General features: G+C 46.1%; 1 protein-coding gene across 1 annotated transcript in view; it reads right to left on the reverse strand.

The window, feature by feature from the left end:
- LOC144763082 (NACHT, LRR and PYD domains-containing protein 3-like) overlaps window positions 1-13,959 on the reverse strand; it is a 154,340-nt gene that overhangs the window by 92,719 nt on the left and 47,662 nt on the right. Inside the window, exon 3 of the mRNA XM_078648383.1 lies at window positions 9,053-9,097. Within this exon, the coding sequence (XP_078504509.1) occupies window positions 9,053-9,097 (45 nt within the window). The remainder of the gene's footprint in view (window positions 1-9,052; window positions 9,098-13,959) is intronic.

Below are 13,959 nucleotides of genomic sequence, written 5' to 3' on the forward strand. Positions count from 1 at the left end.
TAATACGTCGGATGGGATACTTGGTCCTAAATGTGGTGGATATCCCGTTTTGCAGGTTTTAATGCACTTCTGATACAGTGGATGGGAAACTTAGTCGCAAATGTGGTGGATATCCCGTCCCATAGGTTGTAATGCACTTGTCATAGTGCGTATGGGATACTTGGTCTCAAAGTGGTGGATGTCCCGTCGCGTAGGCTGTAGTGCACTTGTGATATGGTGAATGCGATACTTGGTCTCAAATGTGGCGGATATCCCATCCTATAAGCTGTAATGCACTTGTGATATGGTGGAGGGGATACTTGTTCTCAAATGTGGTGGATATCCTGTTCCATACGTTGTAATGCACTAGTGAAACTGCGGATGGAATACTTAGTCTCAAATGTGGAGGATATTCTTTACTATTAGCTGTAATGCACTTGTGATACAGTGGTAGGATACTTAGTCTCAAATGTGGCGGATATCCCGTCTCATAGGCTTTAATGCTCTTGTGATACGGTGGATGGGATACATAGTCTCAAATGTGGCGGATGTCCCGTCGCGTAGGCTGTAGTGCCCTAGTGATATGGTGAATGGGATACTTGGTCTCAAATGTGGCGGATATCCCTTCTTATAAGCTGTAATGCACTTGTGATATGGTGGATGGGATACTTGTTCTCAAATGTGATGGATATCCTGTTCCATATGTTGTAATGCACTTGTCATACGGTGTATGGGATACTTGGTCTCAAATGTGGCAAATATCCCGTCCCATAGGCTGTAATGCACTTATGATACGGTGTATGGCCCACTTGGTCTATAATGTGACGGATTTCCTGTACGATAGGCTGTAACACACTTGTGATACAGTGGATGGGATACTTGGCCTCAAATGTGGAAGATATGCTGTTCCATAGGTTGTAATGCACGTGTGATACTGTGGATGGGATACTTAGTCTCAAATGTGGAGGATATCCCGTCCCATAGGCTGTAATGCACTTGTGATACGGTGGATGGGATACTTGGTCTCAAATATGGTGGATATCCCGTCCCATAGGCTGTAATGCACTTATGACACGGTGGATGGCATACTTGGTCTATAATGTGGCGGATTTCCCATCCCGTAGGCTGTAAATCACTTCTGATACAGGGTTGGTATCTTGGTCTCAAATGTGGCGGATATCCCACCTAATAGGCTGTAATGCACTTGTGATATGGCGGATGGGATACTTGGCCTCAAATATGGTGGATTTACCGTACGATAGGCTGTAACGCACTTGTGATAAGGTGGATGGGATACTTGGTCTCAAATGTGGCTGGTATCCCGTCTTATAGGCTGTAATGCACTTGTGATATGGCGGAAGGGATACTTGGCCTCAAATGTTGCAGATATACTGTTCCGTAGGTTGTAATGCACGTGTGACACTGTGGATGGGATACCTAGTCTCAAATGTGGAGGATATCCCGTCCCATAGGCTGTAATGCACTTGTGATACGGTGGATGGGATACTTATTCTCAAATATGGCAGATATCCCGTCCCATAGGCTGTTATGCACTTATGATATGGTGGATGGCATACATGGTCTATAATGTGGCGGATTTCCCTTCCCGTAGGCTGTAAATCACTTGTGATACAGGGGTGGTATACTTGGTCTCAAATGTGGCGGATATCCCACCTTATAGGCTGTAATGCACTTGTGATATGGCGGATGGGATACTTGGTCTCAAATGTGGCTGGTATCCCATCTTATAGGCTGTAATGCACTTGTGATATGGCGGATTGGAAATTTGACCTCAAATGTGGCGGATATCCTGTTCCATAGGTTGTAATGCACTTGTGATACTGCGGATAGGATACTTAGTCCCAAATGTGGAGGATATCCTATCCTGTATGCTGTAAAGCACTTGTGATACGGGGATGGAATACTTGGTCTCAAATGTGGTGGATATCCCATCTTATAGGCTGTAATGCACCTGTGATATGGCGGATGGGATACTTGGCCTCAAATGTGGCAGATTTCCCGTACGATAGGCTGTAACGCACCTGTGATATAGTGGATGGGATACTTGGTCTCAAATGTGGTGGATATCCCATCTTATAGGCTGTAATGCACTTGTGATACGGTGGATGGGATACTTATTCTCAAATATGGCAGATATCCCGTCCCATAGGCTGTTATGCACTTATGATACGGTGGATGGCATACTTGGTCTATAATGTGGCGGATTTCCCTTCCCGTAAGCTGTAATTCACTTGTGATACAGGGGTGGTATACTTGGTCTCAAATGTGGCGGATATCCCACCTTATAGGCTGTAATGCACTTGTGATATGTCGGATGGGATACTTGGCCTCAAATGTGGCGGATTTAACGTACGATAGGCTGTAATGCACTTGTCATACGGTGGATGGAATACTTGTTCTCAAATGTGGCTGATATCCCATCTTATAGGCTGTAATGCACTTGTGATATGGCGGATTGGAAATTTGACCTCAAATGTGGCGCGGCTTCCTGCTCATCAAGGGAGACGTTCCAAATTGTTAAACAACTCCTAAAAACACCAGAACCGTCTGGATCTGTCGAACCCTCAGATAACCAATGTGACAAACTGGCCACATTCTTTGACCAAAAAATCCAAAATATCCTACAAAAACTGCCCCCCCTTCTTAATACGGATCACCCTCCGGGAGCGGTAGAACAGACCAATGCGCTTAACACGGGACTTCACTCCTTCAACCTCATAAGCCCCGATACTCTGGCGCCTATTCTCCAGTCACTAAAAAGTGGCTCACCTTCAGACCCAGCAAAAATCTTAAAACTGGTAACACCAACTATTCTAGAACCACTGGTCAACGTAATCAATGTCTCTTTGACCAACGGAACGGTTCCCCCCAGCTGGAAGAAGGCGAAGGTTAGGGCTTTATTAAAAAAAACGAACCTTGACCCCCTTAATCTTTCCAACTTCAGGCCAATTTCCCTTCTCCCATCCACCAGCAAGATAGTAGAAAAATTCATAAACTCTCAATTATCCAACTATCTTGAGACGAACGAACTACTCAAGTCCTCTCAGACAGGATTTTGCCCTGGCCAGGGCACCGAAACCACGATGCTAACAGTGGTCGAGGAGGCCAGGAAGATCATGGATACAGGAGGATCAGTGGCAGTGATCCTCCTGGACCTAAGCGCGGCATTCGACACGGTCAACCATCAGATCCTGGCCCAGCGACTTAGCGATCTTGGGATTTCAGGCCTCGCTTTATCCTGGCTGAAATCATTTCTGCAAGACCGATCATTCCAGGTCATAGAGGGCAGCTATTCTTCCAGGGAGACCTCTGTACGTTGTGGAGTGCCCCAGGGCTCTTCTTTGAGCCCCACACTCTTCAACGTGTATATGTCCCCCCTGGAACAGATAGTTGCCCCACACGGGATAAACTCCTAACATATGTGGACGATACACAACTGGTGGGCTCCCTCACCCAGCAAAAAAATCCCAACAAAGATCTCTATTCCTGCCTGCCTGACATTGTCAGCTGGATGGACAGATCTCACTTAAAGCTCAACGGCGACAAGACGGAGATCATGGTGATGGGTAATCAAGTCCACCTCCTTACAGACTCCCTTTGGCCCCCTTGCATGGGTAAACCTCCAACCCCTAAGCCCGAGATTAAAAGCCTCGGTCTATGGCTGGACAAAAACCTCACCATGCAAACCCAAGCAAGAAAAACTGCCGGAGTCTGCTTTGGTCTCCTGCGATCCACCCGAAAAATCCTTCCTCTACTCCCCTTCCAATCAAGGAAACTTTTGATACAGGGTCTCATCCTGTCAAGGTTGGATTACGGCAATGCACTCTACCTTGCTGCACCCTTAAAAGTCACAACCAAACTTCAGGTGGTTCAAAATGCAGCCGCCAGGATCCTGACCAACACTAGGAACCGCTGCTCAGCCAAACCAGCCCTGCGAGCACTGCACTGGCTGCCCATCATGGAAAGAGTGCAGTTCAAGTCACTCTGCCTCACACACAAAATTCTGAACGGGAAAGCCCCCCCTCCCATACTTAGAGATCTGATTACTCCCTATACTACCTCCAGACCCCTTCGATCTTCCAATGCCAACCTTACTAAAATACCCAAGATCTCTCGAGCACGATCAGGAGGCCGGCGCTTTTCTTACAATGCGTCCAAAATGTAGAATTCCCTCCCTCCTGACCTTCATGCCCAACCCAATCTTCTGGCATTTCGCAAATCCTTAAAGACATGGCTGTTCCCGTGAGCTTCTCCCCCTCTCTTTTCATCAGTACCGTTCAGCGCTGGGACGCTCACGGGCAGCTATGCGCTCTACAAATCGGCTAACATTAACATTAACATATCCTGTTCCATAGGTTGTAATGCACTTGTGATACTGCGGATAGGATACTTAGTCCCAAATGTGGAGGATATCCTATCCTGTATGCTGTAAAGAACTTGTGATACAGGGATGAAATACATGGTCTCAAATGTGGCGGATATCCCATCTTATAGGCTGTAATGCACCTGTGATATGGCGGATGGGATACTTGGCCTCAAATGTGGCAGATTTCCCGTACGATAGGCTGTAACGCACCTGTGATATAGTGGAAAGGATACTTGATCTCAAATGTGGTGGATATCCCATCTTATAGGCTGTAATGCACTTGTGACACTGTGGATGGGATACTTAGTCTCAAATGTGGAGGATATCCCGTCCTATAGGCTGTAATGCACTTGTGATACTGTGGATGGGATACTTATTCTCAAATATGGCAGATATCCTGTCCCATAGGCTGTAATGCACTTATGATCCGGTGGATGGCGTACTTGGTCTATAATGTGGCGGATTTCCCATCCCGTAGGCTGTAAATCACTTGTGATACAGGGGTGGTATACTTGGTCTCAAATGTGGCGAATATCCCACCTTATAGGCTGTAATGCACTTGTGATATGTCGGATTGGAAATTGGACCTCAAATGTGGCGGATATCCTGTTCCATAGGCTGTAATGCACTTGTGATACTGCGGATAGGATACTTAGTCCCAAATGTGGAGGATATCCTATCCCGTATGCTGTAAAGCACTTGTGATACGGGGATGGAATACTTGGTCTCAAATGTGGCGGATATCCCATCTTATAGGCTGTAATGCACCTGTGATATGGCAGATGGAATACTTGGCCTCAAATGTGGCAGATTTACTGTACGATAGGCTGTAACGCACCTGTCATATAGTGGATGGGATACTTGGTCTCAAATGTGGCGGATATCCCGTCTCATAGGCTGTAATGCACTTGTGATACAGTGGATTGGATACTGTCTTAAATGTGGCGGATAGCCCATCCCATAGGCTGTAATGCACTTGTGATATGGTGGATGGGATACTTGGTCTCAAATGTGGCAGATATCCCGTCCCATAGGTTGTAATGAACTTGTGATACGGCGGATGGCATACTAGGTCCCAAATGGGGTGGATATCCCTTTCCACAAGTTGTAATGCACTTCTGATATGGTGGATGGGATACTTAGTCTCAAATGCGACGGATATCCCGTCCCATTGGTTGTAATGCACTTGTCATACAGTGGATGGGATACTTGGTTTCAAATGTGGTGGATATCCCAGCCCATGATACGGCGAATGTAATACTTGGTCTCAAATGTGGCAAATATCCCATCTTATAGGCTGTAATGCACTTGTGATATGGCGGATTGGATACTTGGCCTGAAATGTGGCAGATATCCAGTCCCATAGGCTGTAATGCACTTATGATACGGTGGATGGCATACTTGGTTTATAATGTGGCGGATTTCCCGTCCCGTAGGCTGTAAATCACTTGTGATACAGGGGTGGTATACTTGGTCTCAAATGTGGCGGATATCCCACCTTATAGGCTGTAATGCACTTGTGATATGGCGAATGGGATACTTGGCCTCAAATGTGGCGGATTTACCGTACGATAGGCTGTAATGCACTTGTGAAACGGTGGATGGGATACTTGGTCTCAAATGTGGCAGATATCCCGTCCCATAGGTTGTAATGAACTTGTGATACGGCGGATGGCATACAAGGTCCCAAATGGGGTGGATATCCCTTTCCACAAGTTGTAATGCACTTCTGATATGGTGGATGGGATACTTAGTCTCAAATGTGACGGATATCCCGTCCCATTGGTTGTAATGCACTTGTCATACAGTGGATGGGATACTTGGTTTCAAATGTGGTGGATATCCCAGCCCATGATACGGTGAATGTAATACTTGGTCTCAAATGTGGCAAATATCCCATCTTATAGGCTGTAATGCACTTGTGATATGGCGGATTGGATACTTGGCCTGAAATGTGGCAGATATCCAGTCCCATAGGCTGTAATGCACTTATGATACGGTGGATGGCATACTTGGTTTATAATGTGGCGGATTTCCCGTCCCGTAGGCTGTAAATCACTTGTGATACAGGGGTGGTATACTTGGTCTCAAATGTGGCGGATATCTTACCTTATAGGCTGTAATGCACTTGTGATATGGCGAATGGGATACTTGGCCTCAAATGTGGCGGATTTACCGTACGATAGGCTGTAATGCACTTGTGATACGGTGGATGGGATACTTGGTCTCAAATGTGGCAGATATGCTGTTCCATAGACTGTAATGCACATGTGATACTGTGGATGGGATACTTAGTCTCCAATGTGGAGGATATCCCGTCCCATAGACTGTAATGCACTTGTGATACAGTGGATAGGATACTTGGTCTCAAATGTGGAGGATATCCCGTCCCATAGACTGTAATGCACTGGTCATACAGTGGATTGCATACTTGGTCTCAAATGTGGCGGATATTCAGTACGAAAAGTTGTAATGCACTTATGATTCGGTGGATGGGATACTTGTTTTCAAATGTGGCGGATATCCCGCCCCATAGCTGTAATGCACTTGTAATATGGCGGTAGGGATACTTGGTCTCAAATTTGGCAGATATCCCTTCCCATAGGCTGTAATGCACGTGTGATACAGTGGATGGGATACTTAGACTCAAATGTTGTTGATATCCCATCCAATAGGCTGTAATGCACCTGTGATCTGGTGGGCGGGATACCTGTACGTTTTCCACCAAACTCTAAATCGGGCCCCAACATCAGAAGTTCGATTTGTAGAACAGCATGTAGGACTAATGTCTTTTGTGTGTCTATTTATATTCATATTTGTATAGATTAGTTCCGAAAAGTTTGGAGACAATACCATTGGGTTTAGACTAGATGTGCCACCAGTAATTACTAGTTTTTTATGTAGGTCAAATCTCTATCACTTTCAGGTGCACACCATTGGAAACAGATGAAATAAGACAGTGAAGCCTATATAGCCCTGATACAGTAATGTATTTGACTCTCCCATATTTGTCTCCACAGATAACGATAAAATGATCGCAAGGCAGGTGGTATAAGTATATACACCTTCTACTAAGCATGCATTAAAATAAGTGTTTAATGTATGACCTTATAGGTCTGACTAGAAACATGTCGACCTTTCAGGAGATAGATAAAGAATCCACCTGCTTTTAATCATACCGACTAGGGGTCAAAATAAAGACACAGACCTACTAGCCAGGTATTTTTAAAACGACTTCACCATCTATCCCCCCACTTCTCCCTCTGAAAATTCACCTTCTTCTCTGTCATTGTATAGTCACTCAATGTGCTTCCACGTAATCCGTAGGTCGCAGCACACCCCATTCCACAGCAGAATGGGCTGGACCCAATGATGAAGTGTGCCACCAAGGGGTAACCCTGGTGGGTGAGGGTTTTTATGAAAAACTTTGTTTTTCCAAAGGTAGAGTCAGTTTCTACAGTTTAGCTGGGTATTTTGTTCTGTGTTGCAGACTGAAAGGCCGACAGGGGTTTAAAGCTGCAGAGCCTGAAAGAATTAAAGCCTCAAATTGCTGATGTTTAAGGCTCTTAGAAGGACATCTGGATGCAGCAGAATGAAGTTCACACTGGAGGAAGGATGAAACACTGCTTCTTCTGGATCCCGAGGCAGTTTCAGAGAAGCCGATATCTGAGGCATTGCTCCAAGCTCATGGACTTCATAGAATGGTACAGGGGTTTGATACATAATGAATTCAGAATACAGCTAATGCAAAATATGCGTAAACACAAATTAAATGTAGTAAAATCAAGTGTCGAGAAGTAAAAAAAACAATATCAATGAAAAGGCCTTTACCACACAGTTTTTTCAACAAGAATCACAGTTTTTACAAAGCAAATCCAGAAGTAACGCAAGTAGTTACAACACGTTCTGTTGTAGCAAAGCAAAGTAAGGTATGTATTTATAAGGGGTTATATGGGTTTTTAGGGGTTAGGATTGGGTAGGGTAAAGGGTAGTGAGAGGTTTTTATGGTTAATTGATAGCTGGGGTAGGGAGTAATATGGGTTTTTAGATATCAGGGCTGGGTAGAGATATGGGGTAGTATGGGATTTTTTGTCAGAAATATCTGATAGAGGTGTTACAAGAGGACAATGGGGAGTTAACTGTTAACACGCAATGTTAGTTACAGGATGATAGGGTTCTAGGAAATAAGGGTAGGAAGTGTATTAATTTTAGGATATTATTTTGGGGGGTTGGTGGTATATACTTCTTTTTAGGACTGAGCATTTATTATCAGGGTATGCATTTATAAGCGCTTTATCTGTGCATGCACATTGTTAGGATTGTGATGTTAGGGTTATAGGGGATAAGAGTAGGTTGTAGGTTTTATTATTTTTTTGGTGTGTTATTAGTTTTTAGGGGTTGTTGGTATTTTTTTTTAGTATTTTGAATTCATGTTTACAGTTTTGTTAATAACTATACAAGCAGAGTGCTAGAAGTGGAATGTTAAGGCTACAGCGGTATTCAGTCTTTGAATAGACTCCATCAGATCAAACCCAGCTTCCACATCCTTAAGCATCATCAACATTGACAAACCCAGCCTCCACATCCTTCAGTATCATCAGCATGCAAAAATGTAGCCTCCACATCCACAGTAGCCTCACAGTGAAGTTCAAGTCCCATCTCAATGAGAACGGAAGCATCACATACCTGAAGACTCTCCTGGAACCTCTCGGGCTTCATGAGGATCTAACACTGAAAATGAAACAACACTTATTATTATCTAGGCTATCACAGACAAGTAGGGTAATCCAAAAACAGTTTCCACTTTAATGTGATTTTATAAATAATTCTTAGGTCTCCGTAATGTGGGATGTTAAGTAGCCATCAAAATCGTAGTCAGAATGTGCAGGGAAGGTTTATTTACATGGCAGGGTTTATTACAGAGATATTGATTATGATGGGTTCAGGGCTTTGTTAAACCCTGTTGTAAACTAATCTAGGACCCTAGTGTAAATTTTCCCGATTCATGCCTTTATATAGGCATACATTTTCCAATCCTTATATAGGCATATAAATCATTACCATATTTGGCCTGAGCCTTGCAGCCCAAATACGGCATGGCTACTTCCACTAAGTTCCGAGAATCAACAACGATTTCTTGGAAAAACCGCCTTCAGCAGCTAGGGATTTCCCCCTGCTTGAATATTGATTTATCCAAGAACTCCTGGAATTTTCAAAGAATTGAGTCTTTGAGTGACGTTATTAAGTCCAATCATACGTCAAACTCGGCACCTTCAAGGTATAAATATGCCTACATTTGCCCAGACAAACATACAGTGGTTTGGAGCAGATCGACTAACTACTTGCCCGACGCCCTGCAGCAGCAAGAGCCGAAGGAAACCGACCGTCCAGCTGATGCACTGAGAGACACTGTCTTTTCTCCTGCCGAGAAATCCAGCTCCAGTGGTTCCGGCTTACCCTTGCAGGTATCTGGGAAATCGAGTCCTGAGAGAGAGATACAAGACCTCCTTCTTTCTAAAACAAAGGTACGGAGCTGATTAGACCCTTAGATAATTCTTGGAATAGATTCTTGACAGAGAACTACTAAACTTAACCTACTCCTCACTTACTTTCTCCCTTGTTCTAGACTTAGGTTAGGTACACACGGGGTAGGCGTATTTTAGAAGCACCAGTTGGGTACTTTTAGTCATTATTTATAACTGTATGTATTTTACATGTTTTAAGGCAATTTATGGCTTAGAAACCATATCATGCTTTTACAGTACTACTTTATAATACTGTTCGTATTATATGCCTTGTACTTTATAACCAGTATTACTATTGTAGCAGGACATTTCTTATGCTTGAGAAAGAAGACTGTTCAATAAATATTTTTATTGAAAACGCCTGTCTCTCTATTTTTTCAGCACCTCTGGTGAAACGAAGCATGCACGATTGACTGAGTAAAATAGTTATCTATTGTTTCCGCGACTCTAGAGATTTGATTTCTTATTCTTGGGAAACAAAGTTGTCATGTTTATGCGGTTGTCAGAAACGAATCCCTTCTTGTGAATTCGAGAAAGTTTCTAGTGACCTCTGAGCTAGCTGGCACTCACAATTAAGTTTAATATATTCGGTAGAGACCTAGTTGACCCCCGTCCTAAGTCTAAACTACAGTATATATTATTCCAATGCGCAGAGCCTATTGGGAATATAGGAACTACACTACAACCCCATTGACTAATCAAGATCTAGCCTCCGATGTGAACGGACATCAGCCATCAGATAGATACCACATCAATGCCAGGATGTAGGAAATGGAAGAGAACGGAATTCTTGACCACTGTGGAACAGATGCTAGAGTTACAACGGGATATACCAATATTGTTAACAACTTATCAGTTGAAAACAAACCTGCAGGCGAGGAGCAGCTGCAAAATGATCATAAGAGGTCTCTGATTTCTAGAACGTTCTAATGGTGGGGGTGCCATTCACTGAACTTGCAGTTCCCTGTCTGGTTTAGCAATGGGAACCACTGGGCTTCCGACGGCTGAGTCTGAGATGGCTCTACCATCATCAATCAATCAGTGTTCTTGTCGGTCCACGGCAATACGGCAATCTGCGCCGTGGTTTACGGAGGCGCTGCGTGTGGCTCGCAGCCAATGCAAGGTTGCTGAGCGGGCCTGGCGCCTTCAATATGACGGGGAGGCTAAACTTGCCTACAGGTCGGCTGTGAAGGCCTATCACCGTGACATTCTTGGTGCCAAGAGGGAATACCTTGCCAGGAGGATTGAGGCGTCGGCGAACTCCTGTAAGGAGATCTTCACGATCGTGAAGGAGTTCACGACCCCGAGCTCCTACTCACCCCCGCCAGTACCATCAGATGCGTGGGCGTGTGACCTTGCCACTTTTTTCACCGACAAGATTAAGGCGATTCAGGCCTCCTTCTTGGAGAGCTCGGAGGAGGGTTGTTGCGGCCCCGGGGCAGGACATGGAACATCGTCCACGTCGACGGCAGTGCTGGTAGACTTTCCACCGGTCTCCAGTGATGCGTCCCGGGTGCTGTTGGCCAGTCTTAAATCTGGCTCGCCACTTGACCCTTGCCCTGCAAAATTTTTGGCTGGGATGGCGGCGGTGGTGAACCCTCTGGTCAACCCGATCCTCAATGCCTCCTTGAGGGAGGGGAGTGTCCCACGCACCTGGAAAAGGGCGATGGTGATCCCCCTTCTGAAAAAGCCTGGTCTTGATGCCGAGGTTTTGGCCAATTACAGGCCAATTTCACTTCTCCCGGCTTTGGCGAAGATCACTGAGAAGCATGTTCATGGCGTCTTGTCGAGCTTCCTTGAGTCCAACAATTTGCTCCATCCATCCCAATCCGGTTTCCGTTCCAATTTTAGCACGGAAACGGCGTTGGTGGAGGTCTCAGAGATCATCAGGGAGACCTTGGATGCGGGTGGCAAGGCCATGTTAGTCATGCTGGACCTGTCGGCGGCCTTCGACACCGTCCCCCATGAGGCGCTCTTGGCCAGGCTTTATGACATCGGCCTATGGGGGACGGTGCTCAAATGGATTACATCTTTTTTGGATGGCTGCCGCCAGACGATCTGGGTTTCCCAGAGCTCCGCCGAGATGCCGCCATTGGGAGTCGGGGTTCCAAAGGGTTCTGTGTTGAGCCCGTCGTTGTTTAACATCTTTATGTCCCCTCTGGCGGCTGCGGTGGAGGCTTACGGAGCCCAGATCGTGTCCTACGCCGACGACACGCAACTCCTCTTCACATGTGGTAAAGATCAGTCATTTGATGGGGAGAGAATTCGGGACTGCCTGGGTATGGTTTTTGGATGGTTCCAGCGGAACAGTCTGAAGGCCAACTCCAGCAAGTCGGAGGTTTTATTCTTTGGCTGTGCCACCGACCCCGAGTGGCGGCAATGGTGGCCGGCCACTATGTGTCCCCCGGCACAATCCTCTTTGGTTGCCAAGAACCTTGGCATTAAGCTGGATAACAAGCTCTCATTGAGAGCGCACGTTCTTGGCCTGTCCGGCACCTGTTTCGGCATTATGAAGATGCTCCGCAAGTTTCTTCCTTTATTATCTGCGGAGCACAGGCGGATTACGGTGCAGGCGCTCATCGGATCCAGGTTAGACTATGCCAATGCCCTTTTCTTAGGCCTCCCGGATTACTTGGTCCAGCGCCTGCAGGTGGTACAAAACTCTGCAGCCCGTGCGATTTTTGGTCTGCATGGGCGAGCACGAGCCTCTGGGTTGTTGCAGACGCTCCACTGGCTGCCGATCCGGAAGCGGATTATGTTTAAATCCCTGACGCTGATGCATAAAGCATTGTTTGGCTCAGGTGCGGGATATTTGCAGAAGAGACTGGCTTTCTATCGCCCTGCCCGCTCACTGCGTTCTGAATCCCTCTTCACTGCTGTGGTTCCGCGTGTGAGGAAGGCCCGCATCGGGGGGCGCTCTTTTAGCCTCAAGGCCCCCCAGTTGTGGAATTCGCTCCCGTTGGCACTACGCAGTACCCCCAATCTGCTCCAATTCAGGAAAAATCTGAAGACCTGGCTTTTTAATCTTTCTGTTTAGTGGGTGTCTTTTTCTTTTGAGTTTGCTTTTTCTTGTTATGTTGTTCTACACTTGAGCTGCCTGTGGAAAGCGCCGGGACACTCTTTTAGAGTAGCCGAGCGCTATATAAACACAATTTAACATAACATAACATAACAACTCACCTGTTAGGGTCTCAAGATGCTGGGGGTGGGGGGTAGATCTGCAGTTCAGTCGAAGAGTCAGGTCTTAAGGTCCTTCCTGAATTGAGGCAGAGACGTGATTGCCTGATATGTAGAGGCAGGGAGTTCCAGGTCTTTGCATCGAGATAGGAGAAGGATCTTCCTCCAGGCGTGGTCTTGTGGATCCGTGGGATGGTGGCCAGGGCCAGTTGGGTGGAGCAGAGATGTCTGGTGGGTGTGAGGAGGGAGAGGCGGTGGTAGAGGTATGTAGGTCTAGCGTTGTGGAGGGCTTTGCAGGTGTGCGTGAGGAGCTTGAAGGTAAATCTTTTTTGATCGGGAGCCAGTGTGGGTCTCTCAGGTGACTGGTCATGTGACTGCAATGTGGTATGTTCAGGATAAGTCTGGCGGAGGCGTTCTGGATGTTCTGTAGTTTCTGTAGGAGCTTTTTGGTGGTACTTGTATAGAGGGCGTTGCTGTACTCCTGTCGTCTGCTGCTTACAAGTACATGGGTGACCGTTTTCCCGGGCACGGTGGGATCCACCTGAGCATGTGGAAGCAGGAGGATGAGACAGCACTGATTCATAGAGAATGAGGAGTCCAGGATGATTCCAAGGTTATGTGCATTGTCTGTGGGTGATGTGTGGGTTCCGAGTGTCGTTGGCCACCACAAGTCGTTCCAAGAAGATGGGGTAGAGCTCAGGATCAGGACTTCATAATTGTTTGAGTTGAGCTTGAGGCAGCTGTCCTTTATCCAGGTGGCAACTGCCTTCAGCCCGTTTTGGGAGTTGCTCTACGTGGCTTTGGATTTGTCTGAGGGAGCGAATCATCAGGTTTTCATCTGTGGAGGAGATGAAACTGAATCTGTGACTTCTGATGATGGCTGCAAGCAGG

Source organism: Lissotriton helveticus, chromosome 6 (assembly GCF_964261635.1).
Source record: "Lissotriton helveticus chromosome 6, aLisHel1.1, whole genome shotgun sequence".
Lineage (NCBI taxonomy): Eukaryota > Metazoa > Chordata > Amphibia > Caudata > Salamandridae > Lissotriton > Lissotriton helveticus.